We start from the raw sequence: 19,420 nt of genomic DNA on the forward strand, positions 1-19,420 counted from the left end.
TCCCTTTTTTGTGCCAGTGGTTTCTATTCACAGCCAGTATCTCCTGCTGATGGATTTCCCTGGATCAGCAGCCTGGGAAACTCAGAGCCAGGCACTTTGGGAGCCTTGACGGATGCAGCCCTAAAATACTTGGGTATCTAAGGTAGAAAATCCCCCCAGCCTCATGGCAGAATGCTCCCGACCCATCCCCTGCCTCCTGGCCAGTTTGGGCTGGGACCCACAGGGCTGCTACAGCATCTTCTGCTCCCTCCCAGCAGATCCTTTACATCTCTGCTGCTCACTGAAATAAAAAAAAAAATAATAAAACCACAAAATTACTCACCCTGCCTTGGGGAGGCACCCTATCCTCAAGAAGCAAGAAAAAACAAAAAGACCCCTAGCAGTAGAAATTCTGTCAAACTGAACCCTTCTACTCAAAATTAAGTGCAGAATTGAATGTTTTGGCTTAAGAAAATTCTCAGGATGGAGACAGATTTCTGAGCCTCGGCTCCAATCATACCCCCAGCACTGAGTGTGGGTTGGGGGGGCCCAGCTGAGTCTCCTTGGGGCAACTGAAGCCCAGCAGTCCCTCAGACCCTCAATGAATGAATTCAGCTCTTCCCTGAGGCTCAGTGGTGTGGCCAGCAGGAGCAGGGATGTCATTCCTGTCCTTGGCACTGCTGAGGGCACACCCTGAGAGCTGTTCCTCAGTTTGGGAAGGACTTTGAGACACTCAGAGGGGACAACGAGGCTGAAGAGGGGCTGGGAACACAAACCCTGAGAGGAACCTCTGAGGGAGCTGGGGGGGCTCAGCCTGGAGAAAAGGAGACTCAGGGGTGCCCCCATCACTCTCTGCAGCTGCTGAAAGGTGCCTGTGCTCTGCTGGGGCTGGGCTCTTCCTCCAGGAACTGACAGAACCAGAGCACACAGCCTCCAGCTGCACCAAGGGAAATACAGGTTGGATAGCAGGGAAAAGTTTTTCACAGAAAGGGTGATAAAGTTCTGGAACGGTCTGGGTGGTGGAGTCCCCATCCCTAGGTGTGTTTAACAAAGCCTGAATGTGGCACTGGGTGCCAGGGTTCAGTAGAGGTGTTGGGGCTGGGCTGGACTCGATGATCTTGGAGGTCTCTTCCAACCCAGTGGTTCTGTGAATTAATCACAGGTTAATGAGCAGCATTTTGGTGACATAACCCAGCTCCTGTCCCCAAGGGCCCAGCTGCAGCCAGGGTGGCACAGGGGGGAGCAGCCCCAGGCTCATTTCAGCAGGGCTGGTTTCTCACCTCTTCCCCCAGCTCCAGGCTCCTGGGCACAGGGATCCAGGGCATGCCCAGCTTTCTGTGCCCACAGCTGTGCTGCTGAGCCAGGCCAGAGCTCTGGGGGTTGGGCTGTGGGGAAACCTCTTAGTTCTGCCCCAAATCCCACCCCATGCACAGCATGGGGAAAGCACATGGAGCAGACACCCAGCATCCCCCTCCTTGCTTCACCTGCAGGCTCCAAGTAGCAGGCACTGTCTGGGTACCAGCTCCTGCAGCAGCCCCCATGAGCCACCTGGGGAGATGTGGTGGCTCCTAATTCACTTTGGTTTGCTCTTCAGCCCCTGCCCCTTGCTCCAAACCCTGCCTGGAGCTGAGGTTTTGGGATGAGCTGACTGTGCTCCAGCATGGAGCTGCTGTCCCTGGGCTCCTGCCAAGATGGGAGGAGTGGTAGGAGACATTGTCCTCCTCCCACACTGGCTGAGCACCTGGACCCATCACCCCACAAACTGTGGGACAGCCCCACGTGCCCCTGGGTGACAGCACCAGCCCAGGCCCACTGTGGCTGGGAAGTCCAGGCTCATCCCCCTGGGGCTGCCTGGAACAGCCCCAGCCCCAAGGTGAGGGGAGAAATCTCAGAGATGTTCCTGGGCTGATTGAAGTTAATTGGCTCAAATGATGCCTCTGAAGGGAAATGTTTTTTATTTTGGGCTCCTGCCAACTTGGGCCCAAGCCTGGTTTTCATAAGGCCAGTAAGTGCAAACAGATAGGGCCCTTCCATTGGAAACAGGCAGGGCAGGATATAATTAAAGAAGCATGCCCTGGCAGGGCAGGGACCCGTTTTCAATTACTGCCGTTGCAAAGGGATGAGGGTGAAACATTTTAAACAAGAACACTGCAAAAATAGATTTTGTTTGTCACTAGCTTCCAAATCATATTTGACTTCAGGGCTGACATTTCCACGTGCCAGCTCTGGTGGGACACTCCCCCCAAGGGCTGGGGACAGGGTGATCCTTAGGGTCACAGCTCCCTCTGTATGGCCCTATTTCCACATGGAAAATACCCTCCTCTTCCCCCCTGCCAATTTTCTCTCTGTGCCAGCCTGGAAGTGCACAGGGCAGCCTCAGAAGTGTGCACCTGTGTAAAACCTTGAGGTGAGAAATGCTGATTTAGAAATGCCATGGGATAGGACAGACATTGCTGAGAGAGAAATGGAAGTAGAAACAAGTTTCAAAGGATGGTTTTGTAAATAAGACTGGATACTTTGGAGAAATAGAACTATGGAAGATGCGTTGTAGTAGGACTCACGAGGGGTAATTTTAGATGATTGGCTTTAAGGCATCTACAGCAAAAGCTGATAGGCCAAGAAACCTTCTAGTGCACTGTAATTAAGAAATAATTGGCTTCTGATTGTGATGGTGTGAATTGTAACACCTGTATTGTCTCATCCTTCTCTTGAGACTGAAAATGGAATAAAAGTTTTTAAAACAGCTCTCAGTTGCCCCATCTCTGGGTCAGAAAAGGGCATAGTCCAACAGCAGCACTTGCTGAGCACTGAGACACCAGTCCCAGCACAGACAATGGGGGGATCAGTTCCTATCCATGGAAAGGTCCCAGAGTCATTCCTGCAGATTGCCCACCCAGTTATCCAGCAGACAGAGGTCAGTGAGGGATCCAGGATTCCTCTGGCACATCCAGAACAGGCCCAGGGACCCTCCCTCTGCCTTCCCAGAGGAAAGGGCTGCTTCCCACAGCACCCGGGGCTGCCAGCAGCCACTGCAGCCCCGCATTTCTCCTCACAGAGAAAAGCAAGGCACAACTCTTCCCAAGAATATTTCTGGGTGTCACATTCTCTGGACCTCAGAGAAAGGGAGAACACAATTCTGATCACTTGCTGTGCCTGTGTTGTGCCAAAGTGGAATGCCACATGGAGATTGTTTACCCAAAGTGAGGATGTTTTGTTTCCTTGGTCTGTCAGGGCCAGGTGTGTGTGTGTGTCAGGACTGAGGGTGACAGCCACGAGATTCAGTGCAGTGTGAGCAGTTGAGTGCTTGCCAGATCCAGTTTTAGATGTATAGAATAATACAGTATAATGAAGTAATTAATTAGCCTTCTAATTAATCCAGGGAGTGAGATGCATGACTCTGCCCCTGCGGGGGCCATCCCAGCGTGGCAATGGGCCACAGCAGAAGCTCTGGCCCGAGCAGGAGCATGAGAAACCATTCCCTGTGCTATTTCCAGCACCCAAGGCCAGAGCTGTCCTTCTGGAAGCACCACAAGGAGGATGTTTCTCATGGCTGCTGGGAAAGGGAGGGGAATAGCACGGGCTGGGGCAGCACTTCAAAGGCAGCAGGGACACCAGAACCAGAGCTTGGCCACTTGCAGGTCAGAGGGCAGAGCTGCTGGCACCAGCTCAGCCCCTGGGATGGGAGAGGAGCATCCACAGCCTGCGGGGATGTCCAACAGAGGCACCCAAGGCTCCTCCCCGGGGGGGTTTGCAGACATGAGCACCCCAGAGCTGCTCTGCTCCTAAAGCAGCTGCTGGGATGGAAGGATGGAAGGGCTGGGCTGCCTGCCACGGCTAGGAACCCAGAGGGGCACCCAAACTGCTCCACATCTCCAGAGCAGCAGGATTCCCACAGCACCCGAGGCTCAGAGGGCTCCACCTGACCCACAGAGCACTGCAAGCAATGCTGGGACTGAGAAAAGTCCTCACCACGCCTCTTACTGTGACATTTTATGGAAAATTCTCTTTGCTAGGATTTTCTTCTCTTGAGAAGCTGGGAAGCTTCAGCTTCTCCATGCTTTACTCTTCTGGAATGTGACTGGGAGAAGTGTTCACTCAGCATGTGAATTGTTTTAGCTCAATGACCAATCCCAGTCCAGCTGTGTCGGGACTCTGGTCTGTCACAGGTTTTTGTGATCACTTGTCCAGCCTCCTGATGGCTCCTTTCTCTTTCTTTAGTATAGTTTTAGAATATGATATGATATATGATATGATATAATATATTTTATATAATATAATGTAATGTAATGTAATATAATATAATGAATATAATGTAATGTAATATAACATAGTATAGCATAGTATAATATAGTATAGCATAATATAATATAGTATAGCATAATATTATAATATAATATAATATAATATAGTATAGCATAATATTATAATATAATATAATATAATATAATATAATATAATATAATATAATATAATATAATATAATATAATATAATATAATATAATATAATATAATATAATATAATATAATATAATATAATATAATACAATACAATACAATATAATATAATATAATATAATATAATATAATATAATATAATATAATATAATATAATATATCATAGTATAATATAACATAGCATAATGTAATAATATAACATAACATATAATGTAATATAATAAATATAATGTAGTGTAACATAATGTAATATAATATAATATAATATAATATAATATAATATAATATAATATAATATAATATAATATAATATAATATAATTAATATAATATAATGTAATATGTAATGTAATGTAATGTAATATAATGTAATATAATGTAATATAATGTAATGTAATATAATAAATATAATGTAGTGTAACATAATGTAATGTAATATAATATAATATAATATATATAATGTAATGTAAAATATAATATAACATGATATAATATAATATAATATAATATAATATAATATAATATATATAATGTAATGTAAAATATAATATAACATGATATAATATAATATAATATAATATAATATAATATAATATAATATAATATAATAATCAGCCTTCTGAGAACTTAGAGTCATTTCTCATCTCTCACCCTGTCCTGAGAACCCTCACCAACACCACAACACACTCTAGACTGGCTCAATCCCCCCCTGGACGTGTGGGAATTTCACACTTTTGGGCTGAAAGCACCTGGGAGGAAAACACAGAGTCCTGGGAAGCAGGGACTGGGAGATGCAGCTTCTGCTGTGAGCTGGAGCCCTGCAAAAGCAATGTCAGCCAGGAGCCAGAGAGCAGGGCCAGGAGGGGACATGGCTGCAAAAACGGGGAGAGAAAATGGATAGCTCCAGCAAAGAGCATGGGCTGGGCATGGGCTCCTTTCCACCAGCAGCATTCCAGCCCCTGCAAAATCCAGGGGAATTCATCAGTAGTGCCATCAGTTCTCCTGTAGGTAACACAGCATCTCCTCAGGGAGAGCCTGGTGGCACTTCAGGGGCTTGAGGTCAGCCCTGTCCTCATAGCAGAACCAGAGAGGGGACACAGCCCAGAGAGAGGGGACACAGCCCAGAGAGAGGGGACACAGCCCAGAGAGGGGACACAGCCCAGGGAGAGGGGACAGAGCCCAGAGAGGGGACACAGCCCAGAGAGAGGGGACAGAGCCCAGAGAGGGGACACAGCCCAGAGAGAGGGGACAGAGCCCAGAGAGGGGCGACACAGCCCAGAGAGAGGGGACACAGCCCAGAGAGAGAGAGGACACAGCCCAGAGAGAGAGGGGACACAGCCCAGAGAGAGAGGGGACACAGCCCAGAGAGAGAGGGGACACAGCCCAGAGAGAGGGGACACAGCCCAGAGAGGGGGGACAGAGCCCAGAGAGAGGGGACACAGCCCAGAGAGAGAGGGGACACAGCCCAGAGAGGGGACACAGCCCAGAGAGAGGGGACACACAGCCCAGAGAGAGGGGACAGAGCCCAGAGAGAGGGGACACAGCCCAGAGAGAGAGGGGACAGAGCCCAGAGAGAGAGGGGACACAGCCCAGAGAGGGGACACAGCCCAGAGAGAGAGGGGACAGAGCCCAGAGAGGGGGGACACAGCCCAGAGAGGGGACACAGCCCAGAGAGAGGGGACAGAGCCCAGAGAGGGGGGACACAGCCCAGAGAGAGGGGACAGAGCCCAGAGAGGGGGGACACAGCCCAGAGAGAGGGGACGCAGCCCAGGGAGGGGACACAGCCCAGGGAGAGAGGGGACACAGCCCAAACAGACGGGACACAGCCCAGAGAGGGGACACAGCCCAGGGAGAGAGGGGACACAGCCCAGAGAGAGGGGACAGAGCCCAGAGAGAGAGGGGACACAGCCCAGAGGGGGGACACAGCCCAGAGAGGGGGGACACAGCCCAGAGAGAGGGGACAGAGCCCAGAGAGAGAGGGGACACAGCCCAGAGAGGGGACACAGTCCAGAGAGGGGGGACACTGCCCAGAGAGAGAGGGGACACAGCCCAGAGAGAGGGGACAGAGCCCAGAGAGGGGGGACACAGCCCAGAGAGAGGGGACAGAGCCCAGAGAGAGAGGGGACACAGCCCAGAGAGGGGACACAGCCCAGAGAGGGGGGACACAGCCCAGAGAGGGGGGACACAGCCCAGAGAGAGGGGACAGAGCCCAGAGAGAGAGGGGACACAGCCCAGAGAGGGGACACAGCCCAAGGAGAGAGGGGACACAGCCCAGAGAGGGGACACAGCCCAGAGAGAGGGGACACAGCCCAGAGAGAGGGGACACAGCCCAGAGAGGGGGGACACAGCCCAGAGAGAGGGGACACAGCCCAGAGAGAGGGGACAGAGCCCAGAGAGAGAGAGAGGGGACACAGCCCAGAGAGGGGACACAGCCCAAACAGGGGGACAGAGCAGAGCCAGAGAGGGAACAGAGCCCAGAGAGGGGACACAGCCCAGACAGGGCACACAGCCCAGCCCAGAGAGGGGACACAGCCCAGAGAGGGGACACAGCCCAGAGAGAGGGGACAGAGCACAGCCCAGCCCAGAGAGGGGACACAGCCCAGCCCTGCCCCACTCACCTTCCCCTGCCCTGCTGGGTGCCCCCCAGGCTCTCAGCCCTTCCTGACCCCAGGTTCCCACCACAGCCACCAGCTGCATGTGACAGTTTTGTGGCTCCCACTTGTGCTGTTCCTTCCAGGCAGCCCCACCCCTGTCCCCATGTCCCCATGTCCCCCCTCAGCCCATTCCCAGCTTCCCTCCAGGAGCAGCTGCTTGACCTCTGTCCTTCCAGCCCTCCCATGCAGCTCCAGACACCCCCAGCCTCTCCCACCCTTCCTGGGTGCCTTGAGCACCCCAGGTCCAGGCACTGAGCCAGGACCCTGCACCAAATCCCAGCCTTTGGAACCCTGGGTGCTGAGAATTTTAGATTTTCTGTGGTTTTAAGCACAGAACACTACATTAGACCTGAGGCCATGAAAAAAGCTTCCAAAATTGGATAATATAGCTAAGATTATAGGTGTGTGGTTTAAATAAAATAGGAGTTTATCCATAGCAAGGAAGAAAGCAAGGCTGTTAGCATGGAAACCAACAAACAGACACCAAAGGGATATTTGCAGTTAGGGGATCTGTGCCTTAATAATTTGTGGTAAACTCTTAGCAATTAATTATTGACGTTAATTGCTTTGTACCAATAAAATACAATGAGCTATTGCTTTGTGCAGTGAATAAAATGAGCTGGTTTGGTGTAACTGATGACTTTTTAAAGTGGCTTTCTTGGCTGGTTCAGCTCCACAGGCCCAGACATTTCCCAGAGCTGATGGGGGATCCATGGCTCAGAAATGCAATCATGTTTGGTAAGCATGTTTGGGGTAGGTTTACATCCTCTCAGCAGTCAGAGGGGGATTTACAGGGGCTGCCAGAGGCAGGGTGACAGGAGGTGCCACCAGGGACACAGAGATCACTGCACCTTCCTGCCCAAGGACAGCCCCTGGGACAGGCTCAGTCCTGGAGTGCTGACACACTGCCCCATTAATAAAACACTGCCCTGCCCGTGTTTCTCATCAATAAAACTGCCCATGAGGGCTGGGGGAGCTGCCTGGTGATGTTTTGGAATGTGCTCCCCTCCTTCCTGCTCTGAGACAGGCAGGGAAGGGCAGGGTGGGAGGCACCACGGCCCAGGAGAGCCCATCCCCAGCTCTGGGAAGGTGCCAAGCACTTGGACTGGGCTGCTTCCTTGCAAAGGGTCCCAGCCAGCACCAGGGAGAGCCTAAAGGAACAGCAGGATGTCTGGAGCAGGGAATGAAACCCAGGAAATAGCAGTGGGGCTGCAGGACACCCAAGAGATGGAGAAGGGAGCACCCAGCCCAAAAGTGTCCCAGACATTTTCACAGCGAGCTGCAAGAGTTTGGGACAAGCTGCATCACAAACAAACAGAAATTCAGGTGGCTTTTCACCTGCTCTGCCAGATCCCCTGTGCCTGGGCTTTCCCAGGGAGTGCTGGTGAGGAACAAATCCCCACGCCCAGCAAGTCCAGGAGATATTTCTCTCTGCTTTCCTTTAAGCTCCAACAGAAAATGTCCTTCCTAAGAGAAACCTCTTTGGGTTGAAATTGCTCCCTCCTGGATCTCAGCCTAGACAGACATCATCAGCATGATCCATGTGATCAAAACAACTTCCTCAAGTGATTGGTATTCCAAGGAGCAGGTGCTGGAGGGAGAAACAAGGCTCCAGAGCAGAGCACTGGGGCTGCTGACCTGAAGGATCAGCACCACCTTTGCTCTCCCTCTCCCACTGAGACTGGATAAAGCAGGGCAGGCTCAATGGGAATCAAATGAGCTTTAGGTGTTTCACTCCTGGCAGTTCCCAGGATGAGTTTGGTCTTTGTTTGTGCAAACAACAGCACAGGTTTTTCTCCAAGGAGCAGCACCATGACCAATTCAGCCTCATCAAGAGGAGACCAGGACATGTCCTGGCTACTCTGTTCAAATCTTTGGCTTGAGTAGTATTTGCTTCCAGATGCTCAGATATCCTTCACTCAGCTGGGAGGGGAAAAAAACTCTGTTTTGTGAGTGGATACATCCATACAACATCAGGATGGACACAGGCATTCCTGAGATGGAGAGAGCTGGAACAGAGCAATGCACACCTCCAATGAATGACCAAACAAAAGTACTGAAAGGGTATCAAAAAGTTAAAATCTCCCTCCCTGCTGCCCAGCTCTCAGATCAGCTGCTCTGAGCAGGCTCTGGCAGCAGCAGGGGCTCCCTGGGATCACAGGGGACACACCCCACTGCTGCCAGCTCCTGCTTTTCATGGGGATTGCCACTGATAACCAAGTGTGCTCCTGTGCCACTCATTCACAGCCAGGCAAGGCCAGCCCTGCTGCCATCCTGGTCAGCACACACCAGGGTTTGCTTTTTTAATGACCCACACCTTGATAATATCCATCCCAGGAAAAAAACAAAGCATCAAATAAGCTGCTAGAACTGATTGGAATAGGACCATTTGAGTGCACAGGAGTTTTGGAGGCGTTTTTCACATGTTCAATATTCTCTTGAAAGATTTTGTATGTCTTTGTTCAGTATTTTTTGGCCAGGAAAATAATTTTTTTCCCTTTTCTTAACAAAGAAAAAAACCATTAACATTCCTTGTCCTTTTTTTTTCCTTGTCTCTCCAGTTCATTGTTGGTGGTTTTGTTTTGTTTTTTTTTAACAAGGAAAGGTGAACAAAAACCTCAGAGAGAAATCAGCTTTATTGTTCAGCATCTCCTCCCTGCTGGTCTCAACAAAGCCAGCACATGCAACAAAATTCACTTCAGGCAAAGGAAGTAGAGCACCCCTCCTGCCACCATTAGCAGCCTACAATATGTTTTTTTTTTTTAAATTTTAAATTTACAATATGTTTTTTTTAAATTTTAAATTTTTTTAAATCATAACTTTGCTGATTTTTTCTGTTCCATTCTTGATAACCACTCCTATTGTAATAAACAGCATCACAGCCCAGGCTCCAAGGCTAATAATTGATGGGGAATGTTTTGTTTCATAACAGCAGCTGCAGCCAGCAGAGCACATGAGAACATTTATTTTTTATTTATTTATTTTGCAGGAACGTTGGAAGATGCTATTTTTAACTGTTCTCCCCCATTTTCCTGGTGCTTGGATACAAGATGCAGCAGTTGGAGCAACCCTGCAACAACGTGGAATGTTTAACCCCATCTGTGCCATGGCAGAGGATGTGCAGGAGCCCCAGACTGGTGGGGTGACCGTGCCCATTGCTGACAAAATTCTTTGCTGTCCATCCATCCACAGCTTCCCAGACCACCACCACCACCATCAGGGTGTGAGATGATGCCCTGTGTGCCCCAAAAATGCATTTTTTGGTGCTGGGGGAAGAGCAGGGTTGGGTTGTGCTGAGCACTGCAGACAGAGGAGGAGATGGGAGCTTGGGCACAGAAAGAGGTGCCAGTCAGGGTGGTCACCAGGTGGGTGGGAGCTGCCCAGGGGTCACCAGTGCATCCCCCCCACCTGCTCCTGGAACAGGGAGCAGACCTCATGCCCACATCTTCCCTCATCCCTCTGGGATGGTAAAGCCCTGCTCAGTTCTGTGGCTTCCACCAAAAAACACCACACCTGGCAAGGCTGGGGAGGCCCCAACAGGAGGCTCCAGGTTGGTCTAAGAGCTCCCAAGACAGGCAGCAGAGACACTGCACAGCCAGCAGCACCCACACAGACAGAAGTGGCACTGGAGTGCAAAGTTGGTTGAAATCAAGTTCCTCAGTGCCCAACAAAAGTAAGTTCTTAAGAGGCATGGGGCTAAGTGGAGTCACCCAGAGTTAGAGTTTGCTTTCAGCAGATATTCCATCTTCAAGCTGTCATTTTCACTCAGGCCATGATTAAAACAACAAACCCTGGAGAAGCCACCCTGCTCATCCCCCCCACCACCAGCAGCTGCTTCTCCTCCACTCAGCCATTCCTCACTGAAAAAATGGAGGTGAAATCAGAGACAGATCATTGCTATTTATTATTCCTAGATGCCAAGTTTGGCCAGCAAGCTGTGCTGAGTAAAGGGAGGTTGGCCACAGCTGCAGACTGAGGGGGGAGAGTTCACCCTGTGGTGTGGGAGAGGCAGCAGTGCTGCACCAGGACCTTCACCTCTGGGCTCTTGTGACAGGCCAGCCATTGCATTGGAAGGATTACTCCCATTCACCTCTGAAAATCTTCTTGGACATCTGCATGGCACCAGTGAAACCCCACCTTGACAAATGGTTTGCAAAAAAAAAAACAAAAAAAGGAGGTATCATGCGTTGCCAAAAGAAGCAGTTAGCACATTCACCATGGTTCCTGTGCTTTGGGGCAGCCCATTCTCCTGGGATTCTGCTCTTCCCACCCTGAGTTTCAGCCTGGAGGGCACTGGGAGGTCATCATGGCCTTAAAAGAGCCACGGGCATGGAGCAGGGACACGGGCTGTCCTTGGATTTGCCAAGCTGTTTAGTCCATGCACACCATTCCTGGGGAGATCCATCCCCTGGGCTGCCCCAGGGCTCACTGGGCAGTCACAGGAGACACCCAGAGCTGGCCCACAGCAGAGGAACCAGCCCAGGTCCTGCCAGGCTCAGGAGCCTTCAACTGAGGGCACAGACATCACTGAAATCCAACAGTTTCCTTGGAGTGCTTTTGTTCCAAAAGCTCAACATGTTCCACTTCAGCAAGGCCTCCAAATCTACAGTGTCAGCTCTTCTGCCATGCCTGTGCATATTTGCATTTTCCTTGCAGTATTTTTAGAGATTTCCACTCCCCAGCCTGATCTGGGACAAAGTCAAATATGTAAATCTTGGAAGCTGCCACAGGAAAAGAAATTCCATTTTTCAAGCAGCTTTAGATACAGCCTTCAGCCACAGCAACAAATCATCTGCCAGCCTGGGGAGCTGTACTAACCTTTCAGATAAGGACTCAAAACGTGGTCCAGGAGGTCTTTGTGCTGCAGCCAGTTTGGGGAGGTGCTGCTGTCCCACCCCTGCAAAGATGGGCTGAACATTCCCACAAGATGCTGGTGGGAGGCAGCAGGGGAGGGGGCACGTGGCAGAGTTCCCTGGCTCCCTGTCCCATCCAGATGAGCTGAGAGCTCAGCTCTCCTCCAAGATACCCCAGTCCCCTGAGGGTGCTGGATCTCCAAGACTCACAGCTCTCTGCTGAGGCAAGGGAGGAGGTGGTGGGGCTGACTGGAAAACGGTTCAGCTCCCAGGTCTGGAGCAGGACCAGCCCCAGCTCAGCCACCCCAACCCCAGTGGCAGCTGAGGAGAGCCCAGCACAGCTGCTCCAGACACCAGTTCTGCTGCCCTGCTGCAGCAGCTGGGCTGTTCTGGGGGTGCCCTCCCACAAACTGGGGGAGTTCCCTCCTTCCAGCATGGGATGGACCTGGTGGAGCTTGTGCAGGCTGACCTAGAACAGAGACCAGATGGAGTTAAAGAATAAAGCAGGGATTTATTGAAAGGATCTCCTCAACAGATCCACCTTGGGCAGCACAAGAGCCCAGCCAGGGCTGCACCCAAGATGGACCAAAATGGTCACAAAAAACAGACAACCAGTCATGGGGTCTCTCACTTTTATAAATTCTGCTCCATTTGCATATTGGAGTTCGTTGTCCAATTGCAGCCCAGGCAGTCCCACCCTGCTTGTTTCTCTCTCTCCAGCCCACGGTGTTTGTGCTCTTGGGCTGAGATTTGGTCCCCAGCTAGAGGAGGAATTGTTTTGTCTCCCTGCTCTGTGCACAGAGCTCACCATCTCCTCATATGAAGCCCAGATCCACACACTAAAGCAGCACAGAATCTGAAAAATATAAAAGCTCAAACCTGAGGCAACATCTGGCACAGCTGGGACAGGCAGAGGCAGGAGGCAAAGGAAAAGAGTGTCTGTCCAGCCTGCTGAGGGACTGCAGCCAGGCAGAGAGCAGCTTTTGGCCAGGACACTGGAAAGAGTAACTCTGAGCTTAAAAAAGTTATTAAAAAAAAGGAATGAGACATCACAAGGTGCTGGTTGCCATTTATCATCCTTCAGGCTGCTGGGAACTCCCCCAGCCCACCTCCCTGCCATGGCACAGAGATGTGCATCCCCACCCAAGCCACTTGAGCTTTGCCTTCACAGCTGGAGACCTCGGGGCCCATCCCAGCAGTGCCCTCAGGACTCCAAGGGGTGCCCTGGGAGGCTGCAGGGCAGGACAAGGCACAGCCATCTCCCAGCCCCACCTTGGAAGGGACCACTCCTTTCAAGGACCTTTCTGTGTCATTTCAGAGCCAACACCTGGCTCGGGATGATGCCCCAGCCTTGCCAGAGCTCTCCCACCCAGGGCACTCTGATCCCTGCAGCCCCAGAGGTGCCCTCCTGCCCCCAGCAGCCATCAGGAAGTTTGGACACAGCACACACTCCTCTCCAGCCCCCAAAAGTCCCTGCTGCCCTGCTTGCCTTCCCTCCCAGAGCAATTTTTTGCAAGACCTCATTTCTGAGCCCCCCTGAGTGCACTCTGCACCTGTGGAACATCTGCTGGTGGGACACACGGCTCCTCCTGGGCTTTCCCCACTCCTTCTGCTCTCCTGATCTTTGCTGCTTCAGGTGATTCCATCCCACCTGATGGACAGGCAGAGACACAGAGGGACCCCCTTGTGCCACAGCTGGTTGGACTGTCAGGATGAGAAGAGGACAAAGTCAGAGGTGTCCCAAGCAGCTGAGGGGCACAAAAACACCTGGTGGGAAAGCTGGGAAAAACAAGGAGGTGAGCCCAGGAGCAGAGCTAACCCCAGAGCCAGGCTGCAGAGACTCAAACCAGCTGCTGGGAGCTGCCCCTGCTCACACTGGAGGGGCAGGAAGGGGAAGGGAGAACCCCAAAGCCCCTGTGGGCAAACCCTCAGTCATGGGGACACTTTGCTGTCACTGAGGGTGAGCAGATGTGGCTTTGCTCTGAAGCAGCACCCAAGTCCTGGAGCACCACAGGGGTGCAGTGCATGTCCAGGAGACACCTGCAGGGTGAGGGGAGGCTGCCACACCCTGCCTGGGCCACAGCTCCTGGGGGTCCTGCTGGAACATCCAAACCAAACCGAGAGCTGGAGCCATCAGGTGAGGAGCCACAGCAGTGCCAGGCCAGGAGAGGGACACCTGCCCAGATGTGGATGAGAGGAGCTGGCTGCAGGTCTGCATGGGCACCCAGGCTTGTTTCAACTCGCTCCAAACCACTCCAGCCTCTAAATCCACTTGGAAGCCATGCTGTTTACAAGCCTGCTTCTTTTGGCAAAAAGAAATAATAAGCAAGAGGGTGATATTATTATTATTATTATTGTTATTATTTCAGCTTCAGAGGAGGGAATAATCAGCTTTTCAAGGAATGCAAGCTTGGCTGAGTGCTGAAGGCCTTGCAGAGATACCCATCTCCCCTTAATCCCAGGGGTCTCTCTGGAGAAGTTTAACTGCCCAGGGAGGCTCAGAAGCCAGACCAGCAGGGAAATAGGATGCCAAGCCAGCCACAGCTTCCTAACAGTTGTCTCAAATCTGAATTCAGCATTTACTGACCAAGAAGGAAAGCTGCAGAAGCCCCTCCAGCATCTCCCCCCAGCACTGGAGCACAGCCCACCAACTCCACCTGGCCCAGCTCCACATCTTCAGGAGACAAAACCAGCACCACTCCCACCCCTGCTTTAACAGCCTTCACTAATTAGCCCTGATGAGCCTCTGAGCTCCTTCTGCCTTACTGGGAGGGAGGGATCTCCCTGCTGAGCCCAGCTCTGCTCACTCCTGCACAAGGATGGGACTCAACCCTTTTTTCCTCTTCATTTGCTGCTCTCCCTCCCTCCCTGCTGGTCAGTCATCCCCAGCACCCACAGGGGGATGTCCACTCCTCCCTCCCTCACCTCCCTTCACTGCTCCCCTTCTGCCCCACGTTCAGCCCCACCTGGTGTCTCACCAGCCTGGAGGGGTGTGGGGAGCTGGGACAAAGCCACAGGTGTGTCTCCATCCCTCCTGAACTCCACCTCTTCCAGGAGAAGGCTTTGTGGGTGTTTCCTGCCTTGCAGCTGCCTGACCCCAAGCCCAGCTCCACGGGCTCCTGTTCCCCCCCTAGAAGGCTCCAGAGAGTTCCCAGCCCCAGCCAACACTGCAGGACACCATGGGGCAGCAACACATGACACAGGTGTGGCAGCTCACAGAAAGGATTGAGGAGTCTCTTCCCCCTTTTATTGAAAATTATCACTTCTATTCTAGTGCAAACACTGTACATTTTACATCACAAAGCAAGAGATAATTTACAGGATGGAAATCCCATGCCATGTCAATCATCCATCCCTGCCATGCACAAAATTCCCACTTTGAGGGAACCAGTCACCTATTTCTCTGCTGAGAGAGGGGGAGCCTGAGAAAACAGTGCTCATACAGAGTAGGCAAGAGGAAAATGCTTGGACACATTTTCTCCTCTGAATGGTACCCAAACTTAATGGTAACTGTGGTAACCATGGCAACTTCCCACAGCTACAACTGGAAATCTGCTGAAACCCTGGAGAGCTCCACTCTTTGAGGAAAAGGCCCTTGATTTGCACATATATTTACAGGGTTTAATAAAATACAGATTAAACACAGACAATTCTGACATTTCACTTTGCCTTGATTGACGAGGAGTCGCTGTCTTTTGGCTGAGGTCATCAGCAATTAACAAACCCCAGAAGCTCTCTGTTCATCCAGCTGGCCTCTGGCTAGTAAATCCATGTAAACAAAGCAATATTGGGGATGTAAAGGTCTTATCTGAACTGACAACAGCCCAGTCAGCTGTGGTGGCACCCCTGACCAAGCAGCCCGGCCCAAGGCAAGACCCAGCTCAAACTGGAGGTGCAGAAGCTCCCACAGCCTCCCTGCAGGAGCAGCCCCGTGCCAGACACTCCAGATAAAATGAAGAGGCTGAACAAGGGCTTGCACTGGCATTTGTGAGCCCCTGGATATGACCATCCCAGCGTGGGGATGGAGATCTCAGCCCACAGCTGGGTCACGGAGCACCAGGAGCTTCACGCTCCCTTGATAACCTCAGAAAGTGGTGTCCCTACACAGACACCACCAAAAGCTGCTCAGGGTGGTTTTTCTACTGCAGAAAAGCTGAGCAAAGCCTGGGGGAAAGCCAGAGGCCAGAGGGATGCTGAAGGAAAGAGCTGAAACTCCAGGGTGAGCTCTCAGGCCAGCAGAGGGGAACCCCCCCAGGCTGCTGGCACTGCTGGGATGGGGATGGGCTCTGGAGGAGGGCAGCAAGGCAAGGGGAGTGGAGAGCACCAGCTCAGGGTACTCAACAGCCAGTTCAGCCTTTGAGTGATGATACTCAGAGGCACTGGGTCCTTTCTGACCAATTCTTCTGTGTGCTTGTGTAAGCACAGGAAGCAGGAGTGAGTTTCTAAGGGCAGCCTGAGATTTCCAACGTGATCACTCGGCTCTAGGAGCTGGACCTGCCCTGTGCAGGATAAAAATATTCTGGTTTACACATGTGAGGTTCTCCAGCCTGCAGGTGGCCAAAAAACGGGATCAAACAGAACATGATGGATTTCTTAAAGCACAGTACTCACCCTGCCTCCCTTTCCCTGGTTCTGCCTGTGACTTTCAGCTTTTTGTCCTGATCAATATTATGGGTTTTTTCCCCTCAAAAATACCCACACAGGGAGGGGAAAAAAGAAAAACCCAGCAGCAATGCATACAAGCACAGGCACAACTTACTCCAGTTTGGATTTGGGGCTTTCTTCCTTGTGCTAGCTCAAATATTTTGGCTGGATTTCCATTCATCGTTTGCCAGTTTAATTTTCACCTACACTTTAAAGAGATTTATTCCTCATTTCCTGCAACATGCTGTTTTAGACTATCAGAGCCCACTGGCAGACATCTACATATGCCCAGTGTGTCTGCAGCAAACACCAGGCTGGAGATCCAAGCCACTCTACCAGAAACATTCCTCATGGCTGAGCTTCATTCTCCTTCCCTGATGGTCCAGCCTGGACCATGAAGAAGCTCTGCTGCCTCCAGTGGGGCTGTTCCATGGCATGGTCCATCTCAGTCTGGACACAAGTGCTCTTTATTTGTCACAAATACTTTGTCACAAGTGCTATTTGTCACAAATCAACCCCTTCCTTCCTCCCCCAAACATGAGAGGCAGGCATCGCCAGCAATGAGAAAGATCCTGATTTCCTCAGGATGTTTTGTATGGAAGAAATGCCTTTTGGGCTGCATCTCCTCCACTCTTCGTGGAGATAAATGAATGAGGTGCTAATTAGGTCTCCAGAGCCCAGAGGGAGGACAGCAGGCAGGGGAAATGGTTAAGGGTATGGACCAAGCCTTACTGAGCAGTGCTGAGGGATCTTTGGTGGGATGCTCCCTGCTGAGACATCACTTGTGCCCAGAGGGATTTCCCTGGGGATATCCCAAAAGCCACAAGAACCAGCCTGGCTGCACAGGAGACCCTTGTCATGTTCTGTGCAGCTGCCCATGGGGAAAATCTGCAAAAAGGAGTGGGGCTCCCTCCAGCACCACTTCTCTGGGGTTCCTCACGGGGGGAACACGAGCTGCCTTTCCCAGAGCTGCCCAAGGCTGCAGGGAAGAGCTCTGCCAAGGCTGAGAGAGGCTGTGGCTGGAATTTCAATGCACAGCTCCACCTGGATGCAGCACCAACATCCTGAACGTTTTCAACGGGTTTTATTTTGTTTAATAAAAAACACCAACCAAGCTTGCATGTATTATCTTATATATATAAATATATACAGTATATATAAAAAAAATGCATCTGGACAATGCCTTTCCCTGTGGCACAAACTGTAAGGCATAGAAAGGAGTGTCCTGACAGTCCTGATCTTGGCACTACAGAGAGATCCCCCTGCTCACACACCCACGGTGGCTTTGCTCTCTTCTTTGGCTTTTTGAGGCAGCATTGCAGGGAATACTCAGCCAAACAATGGAGCTCTGCAGAGCCCAGGGAGGTTTTCCAGGCAGCTCAGACAGCAGGAATCCATCTTGCTGCACTATCAGGCAGACTGAGAGGAACGTGCTGCCTCTGTGGCACAAGGGACTGGAGGGATGAGGGTTGGGTGGATATCATGGGAATTGGTGACCAAACAAATTCTTCTTCTAGGGTGAGCTGGGGCAGCAGGGAGATGAGCAAGCTTTGTATCTCAGCGTGCTGGTGCTGGGACTGGTCTGTGGGCTGAGACTGGCAGAGGTTTCTTTTTGCAGTCCCTCACAAAAATGGAAACCAGCAAGGGTGAGACTGTCCTTTACTGAAGAAGCTCGCAGTATATTGAGCAGAAGCAATAAACCCGACGATAACAAGAAAATAAAAAACGGTGGCATTATCCCAAAAGGAAGGAGGAACCTGATCACTCACAGGTTCTGTTTGCTCCCCGTGTTCAGTTCTGGGTGAGGGATGGCTTTTTTTTCTTCTTTTTTTTTCTTCTTTCTTTTTTTTTTTCTATTTTATTTTTACGGTGGTTTTTTGTTATTGTTCTCTTTTTCTTTTTTTCTTTCAGCACAGACAAGTTGCAAAGCAGGACGGGTGCTCTTGTGTCTTCTCCTTCTGCAAGGCAGCTGTCCCCAGCTGTTAATTGACTGTGGGCACCTGATTCCTCTGTAAACTATATTCCTTTGCCTTCAGTCTCAGGTTGGCAATACTGTTGGCCATGTTCATGCCCTGTGCTGGGCTGGCGTTGGTACACGTGGCAGAGTAGGTGGCCATGGCACTGAGGGATGGAAAGAGAAACATCACGTCAGACATGGCCTCCAAACCACAGCAGAGCCTAAATCCTGTTTTTTTCCATACCTGTGGGATGTCATCCTGGAGTGCTGTCAGCAGGGAGTCACCACTCCCCTTTATTTAGCAAATCTTTCCGCTGCTCTTCACGTACCCAGCCCCAAAGCTGGTTGAAGTCAACGGGAAAAATTCCCACTTCCTATTTTCTAACCCAAAAAAAGGTTTGCAATGAGGTCAGCCTGCCAGTTAGACCATTGTCCTTAAAAGTATTCCCACTGGAAGCAGTGTCTTTTTGATGAGACCAATTGCTGGTTTTACAGCCTGTGAAATCACGTCACTTCTGAAACACATGTTACATTAAAGAAACACTCTGGGAAAAACCCCTTTCAACAATTGTGATGTTTTTCTTGTTTCAGCCTTTTGGAATGAAAATTTCCACATTTTTTTCCCCCCTCAAAACTTCAGCTGATTATAAAGAGCGTGTCCTAAAGGCTGAAGGAAGAAACCCAAAACATAAACCACTTTGTCTCCCTTCAAACTGGACTTTATTCATGAAAAACATCACTTCTGACAGCAGAGGCTGAACAAAGATCTCCAGGTCCTTTCTTATCCTACCAAAAAATCTGCAAAGCTGCTTTCCAGACCGCTAGAGAACTTGTTTAATCCATGTGTCCCATGGGTTTCTGTGAAAAGCAGCTCCCTC

The 19,420-nt window shown here is 50.7% G+C and overlaps 1 protein-coding gene across 1 annotated transcript in view; it reads right to left on the bottom strand.

The window, feature by feature from the left end:
- Positions 1-15,147: 15,147 nt before the first annotated feature.
- The window catches only part of PRRX1 (paired related homeobox 1), a 41,033-nt gene continuing 36,760 nt past the window's right edge, over positions 15,148-19,420 (bottom strand). Inside the window, exon 4 of the mRNA XM_059854691.1 lies at positions 15,148-18,706. Coding sequence (XP_059710674.1) covers positions 18,568-18,706 — 139 coding nt within the window. The 3' untranslated portion in view covers positions 15,148-18,567. The remainder of the gene's footprint in view (positions 18,707-19,420) is intronic.

The sequence above is a fragment of the Haemorhous mexicanus genome, chromosome 9 (assembly GCF_027477595.1).
Source record: "Haemorhous mexicanus isolate bHaeMex1 chromosome 9, bHaeMex1.pri, whole genome shotgun sequence".
NCBI classification, from domain to species: Eukaryota; Metazoa; Chordata; class Aves; order Passeriformes; family Fringillidae; genus Haemorhous; species Haemorhous mexicanus.